Below are 19,406 nucleotides of genomic sequence, written 5' to 3'. Positions count from 1 at the left end.
GATCTGTCTCTGAGGGCAATCCTTAATTTCTTCCAGTTTAAGAGAAAAGGATCTTGGTTTTACTTGATCCCTTTACAGCCTTTTAGGGCCTTCTGCAAAACCAAGTGGCCAAAGTGGCAACATCGCTTCTTTTTTTGTAATAGGACAGCGGCTCCGGGCTTTCCCTGGAGAGGGCCGAAGTCCGTGATTCTAGCCAAATTCAATCGTGTGTAGCATGTCTAGTGTCAATTTCAATTGACACTAAGATGAAGTGGTATGTCCAACTCATTTTCAGAATGAAAAGAAAAACAAATGTTAACTCGCCATTCGACCCATCCCCTTCATTTTAGGGCACATAGATACACATTCCGACCTATCAACAATGTCATTTTATGCCACATAGATATTTTGTTCTGCCACGTAGGATTCAATTTAGGCAAAATTTGATTTTACGAAAAATTGACTACATCCTCAAAGTTGGTGTATTGATAGATTTGGTCCATGTATATTGAGTTTTTTCCTTGTGATATTTTCTTTTATGTAGGGAAAGAGTGTACATTCCTTATAGAAAGTCGTTCATATACATGGCCGGAGAGGGGATGGGAATAACCTACGTCGTAGCGGACGGTCAGGGGCCGATGAATGAAACTGCTACTTTAATTACTCAAGGAGACAACATTATTTTTAAGGGCATAAGCTTCACTGTAAGAAACCCTAGTAATCATAAAACATATGTGTGTGTCACTGTGTGTGTGTTGCTAAACGGAGGCATGATTCTAGCTGGCATTGACTCCGTTTGTTGGGATATTCACACGTGAGTTGTCCTATAATGGAAATGAGAAGTAAAAATAGATCACCTTGTATTTAGTGAGTCAATCCTATAATTAATTCATTTTGAGATGGAACCTTATTAGGATTTGGTTGATCTCCTTCACGTATCAGGTACGCTTCAATGAATGAGATTTTACCTAGTCCTCGTAAAATCTGACATAGTAGGCCAGAAGTAAAATCTGTCATCTAGCAACAGAATTAACCGTCACATGGATCTGTGTTTATTCAAAATTAGTAGTCTTTTCTTGTTCAGTATTGCTAGATTGTTATTACATGGGTTGTTTTCAAAGCAGAATTCTTACAACTATCCGCGGATCGGACCGCAGAATCCGATGAAACCGGCACTAGCAGCAAAGGTCGAAGGAGACAGAACTGCGTTTTATGGATGTGGATTCTATGGATTGCAAGATACACTATGGGATGTGTCAGGAAGGCATTACTTCAAACACTGCACCATTGAAGGAGCTGTTGATTTCATCTTTGGCTCAGGCCAATCCATTTATGAGGTAATTTATTATTACAGAAAATTGTAGCTAGAGATCATTGTATTATGTTTCACTCCGTTCGCCATAAATTATACATTTGAGATTGCCATGACATTTTAGAAATGATCAAATGTGATAATTAATGGTGTATGAATGAAGTACTGTATATTGTTTGTAAAAAAACGATTGTGGGGTATAAAATAATAGTATCTTAGCATTCTTTAATTTTTATTGCTACAATTCATCAATTGGTGCACTCAATTTGTAACAAATATATCTCTCTCTCTCTCCAGAATTGTGTGATATCGGTTTTAGGTCAAGATCTAGGAGAAGAAGGCATGGGATACATCACCGCACAAGGAAGGGACAATCCAAATGAAACAAATGGATTTGTATTCAAATATTGCTATATAATTGGAAGAGGTAAAGCATATCTAGGAAGACCATGGAGAAAATATGCCAGAGTTATATTCTACAAGTCATTCATGTCGGACGTCGTTGTTCCTCAAGGATGGGATCCTTATTTCAACTCCGGCGGCCTAGAGTACGTTTAAGTTTAATTTTAATCCATCGTTTTCATCTTAACCATGGATAAATTAGTACTATCTCTGTCCATAAACAATTATCTTGGTTATGCATGACACGAGTTTTAATGCAAAATTAATAATAATTGATATTAGTGTACTGACGGTCACAAAGGTCGATTAAGGTAAGTAGAATATCCTCAGACTACAACGAAATGAATTAACTTTGATTTTGGACGTTCGATTGTAGGAGCCTATTGACAATCGCAGAGATCGATTGTATCGGACCCGGCGCTAAGACTTTGGGAAGAGCGGCATGGGCAAAGAGTAAGCTGAGTGGTCAAGGGTTGCAAGACTTGATCAACATCAACTACATTAATAGCGATGGATGGCTTACGCCAACATGATCACTGGCAATCAATTGGAAAAACATTGACACCTCAAGCTTCATAATTAAATTCACTGATCATGTACTGTTAGCCTGTTATTGATTTCTTGCAAAAAATAAATAGTTGGATAATTGGTTGTTCTCTTTTACACAAATACACTCATTTCATAGGTGATATAGTGATGGAATGAAATCTATATGTAGTACAAGTTTATTCATAACAAAAGGGAATTATTTAGTTGATTGGACAATTTACAAATGCAAGCAAATATAATTTACTTTTGTAAATGCAAAACACATGTTCAAATCATGCAACTAAACCCAACAATTATGTATGAGGGACTATATAAATGAAACATTTCAAAGGAAAAGAACAGATAAAGAAAGAGGTTGCTGAATGCAACAAAGTCTGATAAAGAAAATTTCAATTTAATTTGACTAGAGAAAAACAAGAGGCTCAGAGGAAAAGAACTGCAAGTTGAATCAAATCCAAGAAGCAAATAAGTAAACATCAAAATTGCCAAGGAGAAGAGCTACAACACACTAGCTTCAATATTTGATCGGAGCAATGACATCAAGTTGGGAACCAAGCTTCTCTTGGGCGATCTTCTCAGCTTTAACCCTCAATTTAGTCAACTGCTTCTTCCTCTCATAAGTAACCTGAGCTCTGTCCTTCCTCTTCTTCTCCAACTCCTATAAAACATAGGAGCCCGATGAATGTAAGAATAGCATATACCAGCAATCAAAATGTGATATAATATTAATAACATGCAGCTCAGACGAACAGAGTAATTACTTAGTAAGCACAGTGTAAACGCCAGCATAACTGGAAACATCAAGACAAAATCAAAGTCTGGGTGTATTTGGGTTGTGAAGAATAGGCCAGATATGGACAGTGCCAATAAGATTTCATACTTTCAACAAGATTACAATTTTTTCATCTATTCCATGATCAGAACAGAGCATACACATGACACCACAATTTTGAATGAAACGGGATTTCAAAAAATGTCATATGTGTGCACTACATAAACAACAGTATCGAAAGGAAAACGCTTTCCACAGTTACATATACTATGAAATCACCTTCACAGCAACTAGGAAATACTTAAAAGTCATAGTTTTTAAATATATATCATATTCCCTCAAAACAATCAAAATGATGATGGAACTTACCCTGATGGTATCATAATGGTTCCATCCAACTTCAGATGACAGTCTTCCCAATAAGCAATACTTGTGCCCAGCTTGGAGCCTCAAGACCCTTTTATCAAATTACAAAATAAGGTTAATAGTTTTTGCATAGAAAACAAAATTATATTTTCCTTTGATGAAACACAAACTCACTTAAGAGCATCTGGAATCACCATCCTCTTGATCTTATCATATGGCGGAGGCACACCCTCGTACACCTTAAGACGAGCAAGAGCAGCTTCTCCTCTCTTAGTCTTGTGAGGAATCATTCTGTGATAATACATTACTAAGTTAGCACAATCAAAATGTAATAAATTCAAACATTTGCAAATGGGATAAAATTTACAAACGGCGTAAAATTGCTACCAAGCAGTAACCTATAAAGCATGGACTCAATACAGAATCGAAGTTTAAATCAACACATGATTAAAATTTAATAACGATCTGGAAACTGAATAGACTAACCATTAGATCATATTGTAAACTTCACATGTCAAACCAAAGCTAAAATTGCATTACATGCGACACTATACCGAAAAATTATCTTCAATTGAAGGGAAAAACTGAATTAAACATTCATGCGAAGTTCAAAGAGTATTAACAGATCCAAATCGGAGCTGAATTATCAAACACGTAAACCGCAATCAAAGATGAAAAATCATACCCACGGATAGTCCTCCAGAGAATCTTCGAAGGAGCACGGAAGTGGATGGGGCCATGAGACGGCTTGGTGTTCATACGCTTGCGGAGGAATCGCAGGTACTTCATTTTCTGGCGAACGAGGCCGCCGGAGAGGCAGATTTCCTCGCAGCGGACGACGACGACTCTCTGGCCGTTCAAAAGCTCCTTCGCCAAAATAGAGGCAAGACGCCCGAGCATGTGGTTCCTGGCGTCCACCACCACTCTCTTAGCACAGATACCTGAACCAGACACCATTTTTCTCTCTCTGATCTGCTCTCGGATGAAATGAGATGACGGCTGTGGGGGAGATTAGGGTTTTGGGGTGAAGCTGTATCTATTTGTATGTAGTTTTTGGTTTAGTTAATAGGGCTGGAAATTGGGCTTTATGAGTTGGGTATCGAATCTGGTCTAGTTGAATTGGGCCTAGAGTTTTTATTTTTCAATACAGTATTCAATTCGTTTTTCTGGATTTTGATTTTAGGTTTTAAATAGATATTTTCTATTTTTCATTACTTAACTTTGGAATCTTACAAGTTATACATGTCAGTATTTTAATTAGCTTTCAATTATTGATTGTGAATAGACTTGAGAGGTCAAAATTATTCTCACGTCAAATACACATTTATGTCAAATATTTTTCAAATGTAACATGATAATTGTATTGTTTTTTTATTTTTGTAATACTTCAAAATGATGGTTGGATTTACAACAATTCTTAAATTACACTACATACCACTTTATGTCGTTGTATTATAATTGAACACTAACACCAATAATTGATGAATTATTTATCGTTGTTACTTTTAGTACTTCATTGTATCAATGCATTCAGAGCATCAATTTAGTCTTATATTTATTACAGAAATTTTTAGGATTCAAATCTCTTCATGCAAAAAAAATATTTTACTAACTCAAGTATATTTAGATATGTAGAGTTTCTCATACATTTCTTAACACGTATATTAATAGATGTTTTTTCATATCCTAGAAACCAAACTGAAATGCAACAAAAAATCAATAAAAACAAGATTATCTCAATTGCCAATATCTCTAAGCAGCTAAACTTCAACATTCACAAATATCTCTAATAAAAGCCATAACATCTCCATGAGAAGATCCCCCTACACCACTTGCACTCTTACAAATCTCCTGCACCTCCTTGGCCCTTCTTCTCCTCTCCTTCGCCTCCGGGCTCCCGGAATCCATAACCCTCAACACAACCTCTGCAATCTCATCCTCTCCCACCAAACTATCATCCCCCTTCTTCACTCTCACCCCAAACCCCCAATCTTCCACCACCATCTTACTATTGGTAACTTGATCCCAAAATATAGGGAATGTCAGCATGGGAAGGCCAGCAAACGCGCACTCTTTAGTCGAGTTCCACCCACAGTGCGACCAGAAGCCCCCTACAGAGGGGTGCGACAACACCTTCAACTGATCGCACCACGGCACTACTATCCCTCTGCCCCCGCAATTCTCCTGAAGGCGATCCTCCTCTCCACGCCCGACCCACAAGAAGCGGACTCCAGCACGGCTCACGCCACCAACAATCTCGTCGAACTGGGCTTTCGAGACAGAGAGGAAGCTGCCTTGTGAGATGTAGAGAACAGAGTGTTGAGGCTGAGCATCCAGCCATTGGAGGTAGTGTGGCTTGTCATCATCAAGTGTGGCATTGAAGGATGGTATTGCAAGGCCTAGGGAGTAGATTTTGGTGGGAATGGTTTGTCTTAAAGTGTCAATGACTTGGGATTCTAGCTCATAGACAGAGGTGAAGAGGAGATATTGAGCTTTTGGTACTAATTGAATTGCTTCTAAGGCATGAGGTAGAACTTCTTTGCCTTTGCCATGGATTGGACTTGGGAGATCTATGACTCTAAGTGGAGGGACTCCTGGGATGTAGTCTACCAAGTTTTCATCTTCTTCTTGATCTGAAAATGCAATGTTATGTTTCGATTAGGCACATTTCATAATCTTTTATGCCAACATAACTGAGATATGTATATAAAATGGCATCATTAGAGTATGTAGCTATGGACAACATGGTTCCCCATCTACCCACATAATGACTCAAACCCTTGGCCTATTGGTTAGAGAGGAAGCGTCTTACCAACTGAGCTGCACTTTATTGTCAAAAATAAATATAGATGTTATCATAGGTATGTGTGTACACTCTGTCTCAACTCTATTCTTTTGAGGCCACTTAATTTGAAAATAAATATGGAGTATTCCACTATAGTAAGAGCATGTTGCCGAACGAAGTTTAATTAAATTATGGATCATCCCGTAATTTGAAAAATCAAGTGCAAAAATCATGAAGTTGAATTTGTTCACAATTATTCTACAACAAATTTTTTTGTGACATTGTATCTGATATTGTAGCCATGAAATCATAAGTGGACGACGCCACTAATAAATAAATGATGTCGTGTATCCATAAAGAAAACAATATCAATAATATATTACACGTAAACGACTCGACCCAATTTGCCAGAATTTAAGTAAATTTCACTTCCTCTCTTAAAGATAACATGTAGTAGCTTAATTATGTATTCCCAATATGTGAAAACTAGCTACTGCTGGAAATGCACATGACTGTAAATCATACACTTGGAAATGGTTAGTACTTTTATTCTCTTTTAATGATATGGGCTATGTCAAATTAAAGTGATAGTGACATATCATCTTGTAAAGAGATAAGAGAAACAATAATATTTCAAGAAAATACCAAAACATGAAGATAAAAAAAATGAGATGTATATAAAAGAAAACCGACCTGCAATTTTGGAAGGGGAATGGTGGCGTTGGAAGATGAGATCAGAGTGGTGAAAAATGGAGAAGACGGTAGCCGACATGGTATAAAACGAAGCCACCGGAATATTCCGCCGGCCGCCGAGGCCCACCACCCACGTCATGTACGTGTCGTAGACGATGACGGTGGGCTTCGGCGGCGGGAGGCGGTCGAGGAGCTCCTCCACGGGCGCCTCCAGCTTGGTGAGGACGGCGCGGTAGAAGGTGGGGAAGTCCTTGCCGCGGCCTATCTCGGAGGGGATCACGTTGGGGACGGTGTGGAAGGCGAAGTTGGGCGTCGGCGGCGGGGGAGTGGAGGCGAGGAGGGTGAGCCACTCTTCGGTGACGAGGAAGGAGACGGTGGTGTCGGGGCGGGAGTCGAGGATGAGGCGGCAGAGGTTGAGCATCGGGTTGATGTGGCCTCGGCCGGGGTAGGGGAGCGCCACTATGTGGGGGGGGAAGTTTTGTGCGGCCATGTTTCTGCGGCGGAGATGATGGTGCTTGTCTACTTATTGGTGAAATTGCAAAGCTAGAGGCATTGTTTTCACATACTCCTATTTATTGTGTGATTGTTTTAGTTGGTTTTATGTACCTTTCATTGTTTTAGTTTTTCAAATAAAAATTTAATCACAAAGTGTTATTTTTGCATTTTAGGAATGTTATGTTTTGACTCAGTTCAAATCGGATTCGAAGGGTGAGGAGAAATAAGGAGAAAATAAAATGTAGTAGAATATACAACAAAATGATTTATTTATTTTTTAGCTTGGTTTGTCTCTTTAAAAATGAAACATTTTCTAAAAAAGAATATAATATTATTTTTATTTTTTCATTTCTTTTATTTTATTCTCTTTTCATAAAATCATGTGTTGAAAAATAAATGTTGGATGTGATTTATTTTGAAAAAAATAACTGCGATTAATTGCAAATATATTGAAATGAAATGATTACTTGCAAAAGTGAGATATTTTATTGCAGAAATTCATTTAAAATTTCAAAGGTTGGGCTAGGCCCGATGGTCCAATTTAATGTAAAATGTTTTGGGGCCTTCCACTACTACATCCTAATACAAAATAATTTGGGCTTTCCACTATGGAATATTGCCACATCAATATGGAGAGTATACACTGCTACCTGTACACCGTATTCAAAATAAATTTAAAGTGAAATCTTTTAGGTTTAAAGTGAGACTATTACATTCACACCTACCACAACACACACTATCAATTTGTTAGAATTCATGTCAGATATATAATGGTAATTTTGTTTAGGAAATAGTATTTCTTAAACATAATCGGTAGAATCAACATAATACAAATCTCTAGTAACAAGGAATGACAGATTTAGGCGGAATCGGGGTCATTCTATGCTCACCAACTCTGCTCAATTCTATGTAACGAGTCTTATGCTCTCCATTCACTACTGTATGCGACAGTTGACACATGCCGATATCAATCTTCAATTTCTATTGTGTCTGATCCTACGAGTTGTATCACTCCTTGACCTTAATGCTAGATGCTACCACAATCAATTCTGGCCCATTTCTGATAAGTCAACCCATATCTGAGCAAAACCATAGACGTGTGGGGGAGAAAGCGTTGACCTTAAATTAAAACGTTGTAAACTATTACTAAATGCCTTCTGCACATTTTGTCTTGCTACTTATTTTCCGTGGCTTATATATACATAAAACAATAAAAGGCCAGCTTGTATTTTAGATGCATGTTATAGGACAGACTTAACATATGGGTGTTGAGCCATCGAATCAAAGGGTCCACACAAAAAACTCGGTACAAATGCATCACTAAGTAACATCGATCACATGTAAATATCTCAACACATTCACTCACATGTAATATCTTAATAATATCACTCATGTCCGTCACCTCCAATGTTAAATTTTATGAACACGAGGTATAATTTCATTTATTGAATCGTACATGATACGTGAAGGGAAACCATCGATCGAAACCCTGGCTAAGTTTTATCTCAAAACCAATTGTGACAATAATGTGAATATGTCAACAATAATGAGAACAAAACCCAAAACCACATAGATTTATGATTATCTTGGTGCACAAATTCATACAAACATTATATTTGTATATAGTTATACATATTATATCTTCTATCACTTCATATGCCATTGTTTGCATGGATAAAACTGAAAATTTGTTGAACTGAGTTTGCCAGATCTTCAGCTGTGAACCTTGCCTCCCCATTGATCTGCAACACACAAAGATTTAACAGAATTTCTAAGCAATATTTTCTCATAAACAAACACATGTTTATATTGTGATAGATCATACCTTGATATTGAAAGAATAAAGAACAGTTTGTTCAATAGTAGTGATATTAGTATGCAGAATAGTGAGCTGCAAATCTTCAAGTGCAGCAATGGTTTGGATGAGCTGTCCATGCCTTCTCCTCGACAGAATCTTGATCAAAGCATCAAACCCTAAGAGCTTCACCTCCACATCAGCTAAAAATGACTTGCTCTCCGCGGTTTCTTCTCGAAGACCTGCAGTTTCTTCATCATTTGGAATGGCTAGCATCTGAGGCTGCTGCACGGCCGTGGATGGATCTCCAGCTGGCCTTGCCCCATCTCCGTACAGCCTCCGCCTCTTCTGCGACTCGAGGCATTGGAGGAGCTGCTCCAGCTCCCTCACAAACTCAATCGCTCCACCAATTATAGATGCTTGATCACCCTATATATATAATACATATATCAATTAATAAAGTTAGATAGAGCTAAGAAGACATTTCACATTCTCCTTAATAAGGTTTCATCAAAATAAAGATTAAACTCAAATTTACCATAAATTAACAAACCTTGAAAACTCCTAATTTTATTTCAATATCCGAATATTAATCTTTGAGGAAAGATGGAAGATAAAAAGATAGAAAAATTTGCCATGTGTTTTAAGTTATAACATAGTACAAAAATTCTCAAAATTTATTCAATGATAATATTAAAAAAATTATTTATTACCCTTACTTTACCACGTAGCTCCGGCAATGGTCTAGCTAGAAAACCTAGACGGTATGAAAATTTAAAAAAAAAAGGCTAAATGAAAAGTCACATCAAAATTTACCTAAACAAAAAGGCGATGAAATTATCGACAGATAATCCGTTGGTAAATATACTGACAGAGGTTGGCACGGCCAATTTACGGTTCGATGAATAACCCTAATTAAATAAATTATGTAGAAAGATTTGGTTTACCCTTTGAACATAGGAGCTAGGCATGAGAGACCTCAAGACACGAAGATGCTCATTCATTTGCTTCCTTCTATTCCTCTCCACAGCAATATGAGTCATTCTTTGGCTCTCAACTTCTTCCACAGTCTTCGAAGTTCTTGGCCTTTTCCTCTTGCTCTTCCCTTCTCCTTGAGTGCTCTTTTCCCCACCTCCCACCACCCCTTGCTCTTCTCTCTCTACATCCTCTCTCTCCTGAGAGGCGATCAAGGAGATGCGGTGGTGGCTCTCGTCATCATCTTGCTGCAGCTTGAGGAAGAATCCGTCTTCTTCCTCGGGCGCCTTGCCTTGATTCAGCCCTAGTTTAGGGCCGAAGTCGGCAAACTGCATCACATCTGCAAAGCTCAGCTTGTCGAACGAATTCGACCCGCAGAAGTTGGATGATGATATAAGTGGTATTGCTCCCATTTCTTGATTGATTGAATCTTGTTGTTGTTGTTGATGATGGTTGTGAAGCTCATAGTCAAGTCCAGGGAAATTTTCCTGCCAAAGAGAAGGCTCCATGTAAGACAACATTTTCATGAAATGATACATCAATTTTGTAACTTTAATACAAGAAAAAAGATTCTTGGACCTATGTATATTTATATCATACCATGTAATTTCCTTCTTTCTCCATATATGTGTGTGATTGGACAAACCCTAGGTGGGCTCCAGTGATCAAGTGACAAAACCCTTGTGATTTTTAATTATTTTTTACTGCTGAAAAGGGTCCACCAAAAAACCTGTTCAAGTTACAGCAATTATGAAGATATATCTTGTCAAATATCAAGAGAGGCATAAACAAATTAATGATTGGGTTTGACATATCATATGATGACAAAAATGATTAATCATACAAACGAAATAAAGACACAACGTGATGAAACAACACTACCCTCCTTGAGAAACAGAGTGGAAAATTCAAGAGTGGGATTTTGTACAGAAAATATTGTATATGTGATGAATGAAGATACATACTTATGATCTGGAAGAAAAGGGAGCTGATATTGTTGTCTGAAGCAGATTTATTTTTACTTTATAATATGCACATATATATGTGTGTGTGTGTGTGTGATTCATGAGGTTGGAGAGGAGCCTGTGGATTAATTTCCACCTCACACAAAAAATTAATTATCATGCTACACTTTTTTCACCCTCTTTAATTAATGCATATCACAGGTTAGCACCACCACCTTCTTTTTCATGACTGCTGTAATTGACCAAACGCTCGAGAGATCTAAACCCTTTTGAACTTTGAATCTTGAAAATTGATAGATGAGTTTTGATCTTATATTTACTACACTAAAAAAGCATGGATTCCTCACCAAAAAAAAAGCATGGATTATCGACAGAATTGTACACACATTAACAAGATCAAATCTTTAGGTCACACATATAATCTTTGTTAAACTAGCCAAATTAATACTCCGTATATATTTCAATTTTTATTTTGTGATTATGATGAATTATGTAGCATTCAGAGAATTGAAGTGTTTCAAATGAGTAAAGAAACCTTTGGAAAGACATCCGTAACTAATGTTAAATTAGTTAGAAATTAGTTAGGATTATAATTATAATACTGAAATTTCTAATAAAAGAATATTCAAAATTAACTTATATGATAAGCCTCTTGTAAAATGCACGGGGAAGAATAACTTATAAAAATATTCTAAATTGGTATTAATTTGAAATAAGTTTAATTGGATCTCACCATATTCTTTTAGGCCAAGCCTCTCACACTTCGTTTTTCAAAGTGTTGTTTATATCTCGTTTACTTTTTCAAGTATAGTAGTCTTATCTCTCTTGTATGTCTGTCTTTTAGGCTATTGCAAGTTACTCAGAACCAAAAAATGACAATGCGTTAAACTCATAAAAAATAAACTAAAATGAGTAAATTGTGGATATTTACTAGCCAGTGAAATTGCATCATTTTTTTAACATCGTGTATATTGTTTTTGTACCGAAACATACCTCAAAGAATATTTGTGAAACTAAGATATCTACATGGAGAGAAACCCAAATTTGTTAGCTCCTCTTGACTGACTGAGATTCTGCAGATGAATGGCACTTGACTACTGAACAACTCCTGAGCAGCTAGAACAAATCAACATTCTCCATGGAAACACGCGGAACGAACCACAAAAAGTTATCTTCAACGCTAATGGATTACGAGCTGAACACAAAGGGTGGTGGGTGTGCAGGCTCTTCATCGACAGGCATGGCTGTGGCCGGTCCCTGCTGCCCAGGAGGGGCTGATCCACCAAACATGTCAAACAATGACGAGGGCATATCAGTGATAGAAAATTCGTCGGGCTCATCTGGTTGTAGATATTTGAATACCACGATTCCTGAAGATGCTTTCTTAACTGGCGTGTATCTGCTATCATCGAAAAATTTGATGAATTTCTCTTGAGAAAGCACTACCCTTGCAGGGTTGGTTAAAACTTCATACGATGGCTCAGGTTCTGTTTTCTCCTCCGCGTTGTTATCAACCTGACAAGAGAAGCAAAGAGAACCCCGGGTTAAGCAAATATTAAGTTCACACTTACTGAACAGCAAAGGCAATGAAATGTCATTGCAAATAATAAGCATATTAGAATCAATTCACCCTCTAAGAAATGCTTCATGAATGAGATCCCAGAAAAGGAAAGCATATGAATCATAAACAAAGTGAGAGATAAGAGAGGGAAGTGTCAATATTATAAACAATGGCATCATACAAATATTTACCTGCATAGAATCCCCATCCTGGTTGATTGATTTACCATTTACAGGACTTGTTTCTGCCTTCTCGGCCATGATGTTCTCGAACAGACTCTTCCTAGCCCTGCTTCTCTCGGCCTCTTTATTACGATCCCTGATTGCCTTTGCCAGCTTATCGGCCAGCTTCTTGGACTGCTTCATCTTAGCTTTCATTTCCTCGGCCTGCCTCCCGGACTCTTTCTTAAGAGCACTGATTTTGTCTCTTAATGATGTTGATAAGATTGCAGTGTGCATATTAGAAGTTATACCAATCATGGGGACAGTAGTAGGCTTAGGGTATGCAAACAATGACGGCTTAGCTTGCGATAGGAAATTAAACTTGGGTATATTCAGGTCATCGTTCACACCAATTAATGCAGTCGGTGAGAATGCCAAACTGATGAAATAGAGGAATGGGTGCCAGAACCAGTATTGACTGAAAACAGCAAGACCAACAACGGCAGTCATTCTATCATGTTTTGTCTTTGAAAGTAACTTGATGGTCACATTCCGTCCTCCAGCATCTATAATCCCTGAAGCTAATATAGCACCCATCACGCTCATGTTATCTTCGTGCTCATTCATGATTATCTCTCTCAATTGTCGCCTAAATATTTAGCAAAAAGGGTGAAATGAGAAAAAGATAAAGCATAGATAAAGTGAACATGAAATTCAGATACAATACCTGAAAGCACCAGCACGAGCGTCACTAGCTTCACTGATCTGAACCATCACCATTGCCATTGCAATTAGAGCGCCTTGACGGACAAAGTCGACAACGTCCGATGTTAGTGGCTCTAGCAACGATATGGCCTCAGAAAGCCCGGTACCTGCACAAGCAATCCCAACCGCCAGTGCAGCACCATAACGTATGTGTGGATTGTAGGACGTCGATGACAGGGAGACAGTTCGAGGGCACTACATGTTAAAGAAGTTAATACAGCATCAAAATAAATGCAAGTTGATTTCTCAAAAGTCTCAGAGACCATCAATAGACAGCACAAAAGTAGGAATAAAAATGGAAACCCAAATACAAAACCTGTTCAGGATCAGAGTACAATACAAATCCAAGGGCAAGAACAGCAGTTCGTTTGACATCATCGCTTGCATCTGATACGGAAAAATGCAGCAACTTACGAATGGCCTTATTGTTTGATGTTCCTCTGTATGCCAAGGCTAATGCATATATGCCTCCATAACGCAATACAGGGTCTTGATCACTAGTCATTTTCTCAATGAGTCTATCAGCTTCTTCCTCTCTTCCATAGACTGTAAGTGCTATTCCGAAGGCCAAACCCCTGTTATCATGTCAGAGTCAAATATAAAGTGATATAAAAAGTGGTTAAAAAGTCTCTCAACCTCAGATTCACGAATAGTCACCTAATAATCTTCTCATGTTGGGTTTCATGTGCATCTGCAAGCATAAACCAAGCCATCTCAGTAGCAGTTCCAGCCATCACTAAACCCAAACTAATACCAGCAGCCTGACTAGCAACGGCACTGTCAGCATAGAACACATCATTTACTTCCTCATAGACTTCTTCATCAGTAGTGCCTAATGCTACCAAACCAAGAGCCAGGCAGGCACCATGCTGAATGACCTGTAGCATTTTATCATAGCAATATGTTACTAATTATTGCTTGGGGGAAAAGGAGGAAAGAAAAACAAGTTTTAAAGAATGGCTGGACCTCTGTTTTAGTGCGCCTTAGGGTTTCCAGCAAAAAGGGTGTTACGCCTTTCCCATGATTTGCATGAATTAAACCAAGAGCATACAATGCTCCACTTTGCGAGTATGGACAGCCACCATCACCCCCATCCTGCGGCAAGTAAGGTGCCATGAGGGACCTTCCTTGTTGTAGTTGACCACGATAGATGACGCCAAGTCCTGCGGTTGTACTGAATTTTGCCCAATGTGTGGCCTTCGCTACCCAGTCCTGACATTTCATTGAAGTATTGGCTGAAATAACACCAAAAAACGGATGGAACAGAATCTTATGAAAAAATGATGTTAACAAAGAAATATGTGCTTACCATATTTTCACTCAGAAATGTCACAACAGATGTTCCAGCATGCATAATAGCATTAGCATATACAATTGCAGTATGGCAGACTCTATTTCTCGTCACAACAGACTGCTTTATTGTCTTAAGAATAAGGAGATCTGATCTGTAAGCAGACGGGAAATAAATGCATCATGGATTATAGAGATTAAAGACAAAAATAATATAGCCTTACTTGTTATGGCTGTGCAAGAAATACTGCATCAACTGTATGGAAGTTTCTCCATCCAGAATTCCTATGATTTTTGGCAACCCTTCGGCATAAACTGCTTCAACTGGATCAGTATGTACTGTGCCTGCTTGATATACACCTGTTATTTGAGCATCCTCCGTTGTCAGAGCAATTTCAGTTTCAGCAGAATCTGGCTGAGCTGACTCCGACACCTGAGCAGACTCTGCAGGCTGTGACTTGGGACTGGGAAGCAGATCTCTCACCTTCAAAAGGAAAGCTGGATTCTCATTTTCCACAAGATCAAATGCAATCTGAAATGCCAATAGTGCATCATCGACATTGTCTGATCTTAAGAGTTCATACAATATGGTTGCAACGCCATCGGGCTCATCTAGAAACATTAGGTGCTGACACATGCTCAAATAATCAGGAGATGGCAGCTGCTGATATATTTTGACCATAAGGCGGAGTATCTGTAGAACCACATGTCAGAATGCATGCATATAGCAAAAAAAAAAAATCTTAAATCACTCGAAACTATGGATCAAAATGCAATTCAATCATTCCAATATGAAATTAATCATCGTCTGGTTGTAATTTAGAGGCCGACTGACATAATACAGACTTAGTTTTGAAACCTCCGAAATGAAGGTCTACTCCAGTCTCTGTATACAACACAACTAGCACAGAAATATATATGCTAAAGTAGGTTACCCCACGTCGATACTCCAGCTGTTTGACAAAGGAATGGCAGACATCTATGCAATAGTTAATTGTTGAATGAACATTGTCACTTTTTACAACTGCTTCCTCAAGCTTATCCAATCTTCTACATTCAATTGCCATCCCTATCGTTTGTCGATATTTTCCATCTGTTGTACATCTGTAAAAATGGAGAACAGTCAGCAGGAATACACATGTCAGGAAACCACAGAATTATGTTTTGTAACAGCAAGCTTACTAGACATACTTATCCAGCATTCTTTCAACAATCGCTTCCATCCTAGGGTCAATCATTCTCTCATCAATCGCTTCCATCCTAGGGTCAATCACCGGTGATTTATCGTTCATCTCAGCTGCTTTGGTCTTCAGCTTTGCATATTTGTCTATTGCTTTAGCTGAGTGAGACAAGAATACAACATATACTATTAAAAACAGTAAAGCATTAAAGCACATCCGTAGGGGTAAGACAACAGCACCACTAATTACTCATACAAAAACTATCAAGTGGCCACTGTCATCTTATTGAAAAAGAGAGTAGAATAAGAGTGAAAAATTTTCAAAGGGTAACCAAAAATTTCTCACCGAGTAGAGCACGGACGTAGTCTGAGTCCTCAGATACATCAAAAAGAGGGCCAGCTCCCAGAGCATAGGACAATGAATCATTCAGCTCACCCAAATAAAGGAAAACCTAATGATAGAATGCACAATAATTTTAAGAGAAAATAACTTAACGTATGTCTGAATTGAAGCTAAATTCTTTTCACATAGTTGATACCACTAAATATATTCCTAACTAAAAATAGCTCCTATTCAAATTCAGATCGTATGCTTCTTCACAAAATAATGAAATATACAAGTTAGCACAGGCAAGATGATACCTTTTCATGCAACTGTGCAACTTCTTCAGGACCTAGCAGCAGCAGTTGTAGTATTTTTATGATGATTGGAATGCACTTATCCAGATAGCAATACATGTATGATAATATTATCTGCCTTGTATCCGCAAAATAACCTATACATGCTCTTCCAAAATAAAATAAAACTTACAAGTTATACTAAACAAACTTATTTAACAATAGCAGCACTTCCGTCATCCAAAGCCACAACAGTTTGGACTCACGCTCTCAGTTTCTCTCTCACAAACAAAATTGACTTAAGATTCTATTTACATCTACTTATATCATAATAAACTTTATGTGAATCTAATACAGCATATCCTGTGTATTTCTAATGTGGATATTGACTAATGTTCCTCAACTATGTTTGTGTTCACAATGTTCCAACTGGCAGCACTGGTGTTTATTGTTGTATGATTTTTTTACCCCCAGGTAACATTGGCAGCTTTTATACTCAACATGGGATAATGAAGTTAAATATCAAACATGTTCCAGCATTGGAAAGCTTAAGATTGTACTTACATATGTCTAGTACATAAATACACGCTAAAGTTACATAGTAGAGCATTGCATAACTAAGTTTGACACACTAAGCTCTGACATTATTTTCATTAATTGAAACATAGACTCAGTAGAATAGGAGTATAACTTACTAAAAAGACCGTTTTACAAAGAAACAAAAGTAAATAAATATATATACCACTCACACTTTCTTCAGCACAGTCAAATAGTACTAGATTAAAAACAACATAAAACAAAAATAAAATAAGTTATAGTTTCTGAAGAATTAAAATCAGAGAAATATTTCATGACTCGTCTGCATAACAATACCTGACAAATAAAATGACACACGTATATAATTTTCTGATGGACCAACCAAATCAAATATCAAAACAGAAACTGAATTTTTTTTAAAGAATGAGATATTTCACCTTTGATAGCAGCAACAAGGCAGCTAGCTCCTTTTGGCCATAATCTTCATCTTCATACAAACTTTTTCTGCAACCAAAAGCAAAAGGAGACGATTCTTCTCTCATGAAAAAAGCTTCAGATTGACTAAATATGAGAGACATGGCTCATACAATGTTTGATAACATTTATAAAAAGCTTATCACCATGTAGCGGATTTGCGGTCATCAAAATCAAGAGATATATCATAGAAGATCTCAGGATGGCTAGTTAATATCTCACAGGGCACAAATCGCCAAAAAGAACTGGAAAGCAAAATCAAAACATTAACAACTCAGAATGGGCAAGCTATAACTCAACCAATGATATAAAGTTTGCCAAAATTTATGCACAATGCAAGAAGAATCTAGTTAAAAGTACGCCAACAGAAATATTACAGAGTAATAATTATCATGAGAGAGTAAGCCTATATAAGAAACAGGCAAATGTATACATACAAACATTCAATAATCTAAAACTGAATGTCATAGCCCAAACAACACCAAATCTTAGCTCTGTTTGAGTGATTCAGTGTTCAATTTCCCGCCACTTAACTTAATGTCTTCAACACTACAGCAAACACCTGAATGCTAAATTCCTCAAGTTTTGCGTATATAACCACAATGTTACCCTAATTCAATCCAAATTAGGCACAAACTCAGCCATTCATTCCCTCAAAATCCACATCACAAAGAAGCAATAACTTGATAACAATAACCCAGCAATCACGACAATGCACAAAATTCCAGTTCATAATTCAAATTAACTTAAATGCTTACATAAGCAGGATGCAATCGGCAACCTCAGGCCAGAAGTAGTCGACAAAGGCGTTGAGATGGGTGAGAGCGTGCAACTTCAGCGTCGGGTGAGTTTCCTTCAGCATAGCCAGAAGTCCACCGGCAGAACTCGCCTTCAGCGCCGGGTGCTCTGCAGCCATTGTAGATAGATTGGGGCTAGGGCTTGAAGATGATAGGAAGATTGAAGAAGATTACGAGAAATCCTATTGAAGTGTTGGCGGTTTATTTTCTTGGAAAAAGGGGCAAAGTTTCCACCTGAATGAATAGTGAAGCAGTTAAGCTTTTCCCCGCCTTTCAAATGGTTTTTTTATTATTTCAAATTTCCTCTTTAACTTACTTTATTTATTAATAGGTCCCTCCACTTTTCAATCATTCTGATAATTGATAGACATATTTTTAACTCAACGATTGATCAAATGTTAGAAGAAAATTGATACTACTGCTAGTAGTATTATTAGTTTAGTGTGAATTAATACTAAAGAGAAAAAGTAGAAGAGAGAACCAAAAAAAGTGGTTAGTCGTATTGCTAAAAATAGAAAGAGAATAATTTTTCTGTATAGATAAAATAAAAAAGGTCGACAATTTCTAATGGATGAAGATAGTACTCCAAAATGAAAAGTGATATGCCATTCGTCGACAAACATAATATACTTCATTCATGTGCAATTAATAGTCATATATTTTCATTTTCGGTCATCCATAAAAGTTGCAACCTTCTATTTCTGGTATTTTATCAATTTAATATGTTTGGTCTTATTCTCCTCCACTTGTGATAAATCAAAAAACTATGTTTTTTTCTCCACGTATCATATTTTATCAGTTTTACAATAAAATTTATATAATCAATTAGTAAGATATTGATAATGGACGAACACGAAATATGCATCACACATTTTGAAAAGCACATCTTGTACATTACATATAAGAAAAAATTCACACATAATAATCTTATTTCT

At 37.3% G+C, this 19,406-nt stretch overlaps 5 protein-coding genes across 7 annotated transcripts; 1 reads left to right on the top strand and 4 right to left on the bottom strand.

The window, feature by feature from the left end:
* Positions 1 to 245: 245 nt before the first annotated feature.
* LOC121757458 (probable pectinesterase 29) lies at positions 246 to 2,226 on the top strand. Its single transcript, XM_042153003.1, has 5 exons — positions 246 to 253; positions 524 to 683; positions 1,104 to 1,316; positions 1,589 to 1,839; positions 2,070 to 2,226. The coding sequence occupies exons 1-5, from the start codon at positions 246 to 248 to the stop codon at positions 2,224 to 2,226; spliced, it is 789 nt and encodes a 262-aa protein (XP_042008937.1).
* Positions 2,227 to 2,617: 391 nt separating this feature from the next.
* LOC121793652 (60S ribosomal protein L13a-4-like) lies at positions 2,618 to 4,396 on the bottom strand. The gene is made up of 4 exons (XM_042191695.1): positions 4,066 to 4,396; positions 3,555 to 3,671; positions 3,384 to 3,471; positions 2,618 to 2,900 (listed from the first exon to the last, which is right to left on the bottom strand). The coding sequence occupies exons 1-4, from the start codon at positions 4,335 to 4,337 to the stop codon at positions 2,757 to 2,759; spliced, it is 621 nt and encodes a 206-aa protein (XP_042047629.1). The 5' UTR covers positions 4,338 to 4,396; the 3' UTR covers positions 2,618 to 2,756.
* Positions 4,397 to 5,079: 683 nt separating this feature from the next.
* LOC121793643 (UDP-glycosyltransferase 87A1-like) lies at positions 5,080 to 7,443 on the bottom strand. Its single transcript, XM_042191684.1, has 2 exons — positions 6,859 to 7,443; positions 5,080 to 6,013 (listed from the first exon to the last, which is right to left on the bottom strand). The coding sequence occupies exons 1-2, from the start codon at positions 7,346 to 7,348 to the stop codon at positions 5,148 to 5,150; spliced, it is 1,356 nt and encodes a 451-aa protein (XP_042047618.1). The 5' UTR covers positions 7,349 to 7,443; the 3' UTR covers positions 5,080 to 5,147.
* Positions 7,444 to 8,897: 1,454 nt separating this feature from the next.
* LOC121796934 (transcription factor FAMA-like) lies at positions 8,898 to 11,218 on the bottom strand. 2 transcript variants are annotated; one of them, XM_042195700.1, is made up of 5 exons: positions 11,089 to 11,218; positions 10,724 to 10,853; positions 10,096 to 10,611; positions 9,179 to 9,577; positions 8,898 to 9,095 (listed from the first exon to the last, which is right to left on the bottom strand). In XM_042195700.1, exons 2-5 carry the CDS (start codon positions 10,745 to 10,747, stop codon positions 9,006 to 9,008), a joined length of 1,029 nt encoding a protein of 342 aa, XP_042051634.1. In that variant the 5' UTR covers positions 10,748 to 10,853; positions 11,089 to 11,218; the 3' UTR covers positions 8,898 to 9,005. The 2 variants fall into 2 exon arrangements, with proteins under 2 accessions (XP_042051634.1, XP_042051630.1); XM_042195696.1 differs by lacking the exons at positions 10,724 to 10,853; positions 11,089 to 11,218 and having other exon boundaries at positions 10,096 to 10,650.
* Positions 11,219 to 11,997: 779 nt separating this feature from the next.
* LOC121793629 (26S proteasome non-ATPase regulatory subunit 1 homolog A-like) lies at positions 11,998 to 18,709 on the bottom strand. Of its 2 annotated transcripts, XM_042191665.1 has the most exons (13): positions 18,433 to 18,709; positions 17,638 to 17,704; positions 16,392 to 16,497; positions 16,057 to 16,204; positions 15,801 to 15,969; positions 15,090 to 15,559; positions 14,885 to 15,020; positions 14,542 to 14,787; positions 14,233 to 14,453; positions 13,892 to 14,150; positions 13,538 to 13,770; positions 12,841 to 13,459; positions 11,998 to 12,603 (listed from the first exon to the last, which is right to left on the bottom strand). In XM_042191665.1, the coding sequence occupies exons 1-13, from the start codon at positions 18,588 to 18,590 to the stop codon at positions 12,277 to 12,279; spliced, it is 3,159 nt and encodes a 1,052-aa protein (XP_042047599.1). In that variant the 5' UTR covers positions 18,591 to 18,709; the 3' UTR covers positions 11,998 to 12,276. The 2 variants fall into 2 exon arrangements, with proteins under 2 accessions (XP_042047599.1, XP_042047607.1); XM_042191673.1 differs by lacking the exons at positions 17,638 to 17,704; positions 18,433 to 18,709 and adding an exon at positions 16,688 to 16,784.
* Between the last annotated feature and the right edge of the window lie 697 nt (positions 18,710 to 19,406).

This window comes from Salvia splendens, chromosome 1 (assembly GCF_004379255.2).
Source record: "Salvia splendens isolate huo1 chromosome 1, SspV2, whole genome shotgun sequence".
Lineage (NCBI taxonomy): Eukaryota > Viridiplantae > Streptophyta > Magnoliopsida > Lamiales > Lamiaceae > Salvia > Salvia splendens.
Note: the sequence above shows the minus strand (reverse complement) of the source record. Positions and strands in the feature narration are given on the sequence as shown.

Coding starts and splice junctions, on each gene's coding strand:
- LOC121757458 (XM_042153003.1), top strand. Junction 684..1,103: donor TTAAGGGCATAAGCTTCACT/GTAAGAAACCCT, acceptor TTTTCAAAGCAG/AATTCTTACAACTATCCGCG. Junction 1,317..1,588: donor CAGGCCAATCCATTTATGAG/GTAATTTATTAT, acceptor CTCTCTCTCCAG/AATTGTGTGATATCGGTTTT.
- LOC121793652 (XM_042191695.1), bottom strand. CDS start 4,337: ATGGTGTCTGGTTCAGGTATCTGTGCTAAGAGAGTGGTGGTGGACGCC. Junction 3,672..4,065: donor CTCTGGAGGACTATCCGTGG/GTATGATTTTTC, acceptor GTATTATCACAG/AATGATTCCTCACAAGACTA. Junction 2,901..3,383: donor ACCATTATGATACCATCAGG/GTAAGTTCCATC, acceptor TATGTTTTATAG/GAGTTGGAGAAGAAGAGGAA.
- LOC121793643 (XM_042191684.1), bottom strand. CDS start 7,348: ATGGCCGCACAAAACTTCCCCCCCCACATAGTGGCGCTCCCCTACCCC. Junction 6,014..6,858: donor TTCCCCTTCCAAAATTGCAG/GTCGGTTTTCTT, acceptor TTGCATTTTCAG/ATCAAGAAGAAGATGAAAAC.
- LOC121796934 (XM_042195696.1), bottom strand. CDS start 10,650: ATGAAAATGTTGTCTTACATGGAGCCTTCTCTTTGGCAGGAAAATTTC. Junction 9,578..10,095: donor CTAGCTCCTATGTTCAAAGG/GTAAACCAAATC, acceptor TTATATATATAG/GGTGATCAAGCATCTATAAT. Junction 9,096..9,178: donor TTTATTCTTTCAATATCAAG/GTATGATCTATC, acceptor TGTGTGTTGCAG/ATCAATGGGGAGGCAAGGTT.
- LOC121793629 (XM_042191665.1), bottom strand. CDS start 18,590: ATGGCTGCAGAGCACCCGGCGCTGAAGGCGAGTTCTGCCGGTGGACTT. Junction 14,151..14,232: donor CAACATGAGAAGATTATTAG/GTGACTATTCGT, acceptor ACATGATAACAG/GGGTTTGGCCTTCGGAATAG. Junction 13,771..13,891: donor TGTACTCTGATCCTGAACAG/GTTTTGTATTTG, acceptor TTTAACATGTAG/TGCCCTCGAACTGTCTCCCT.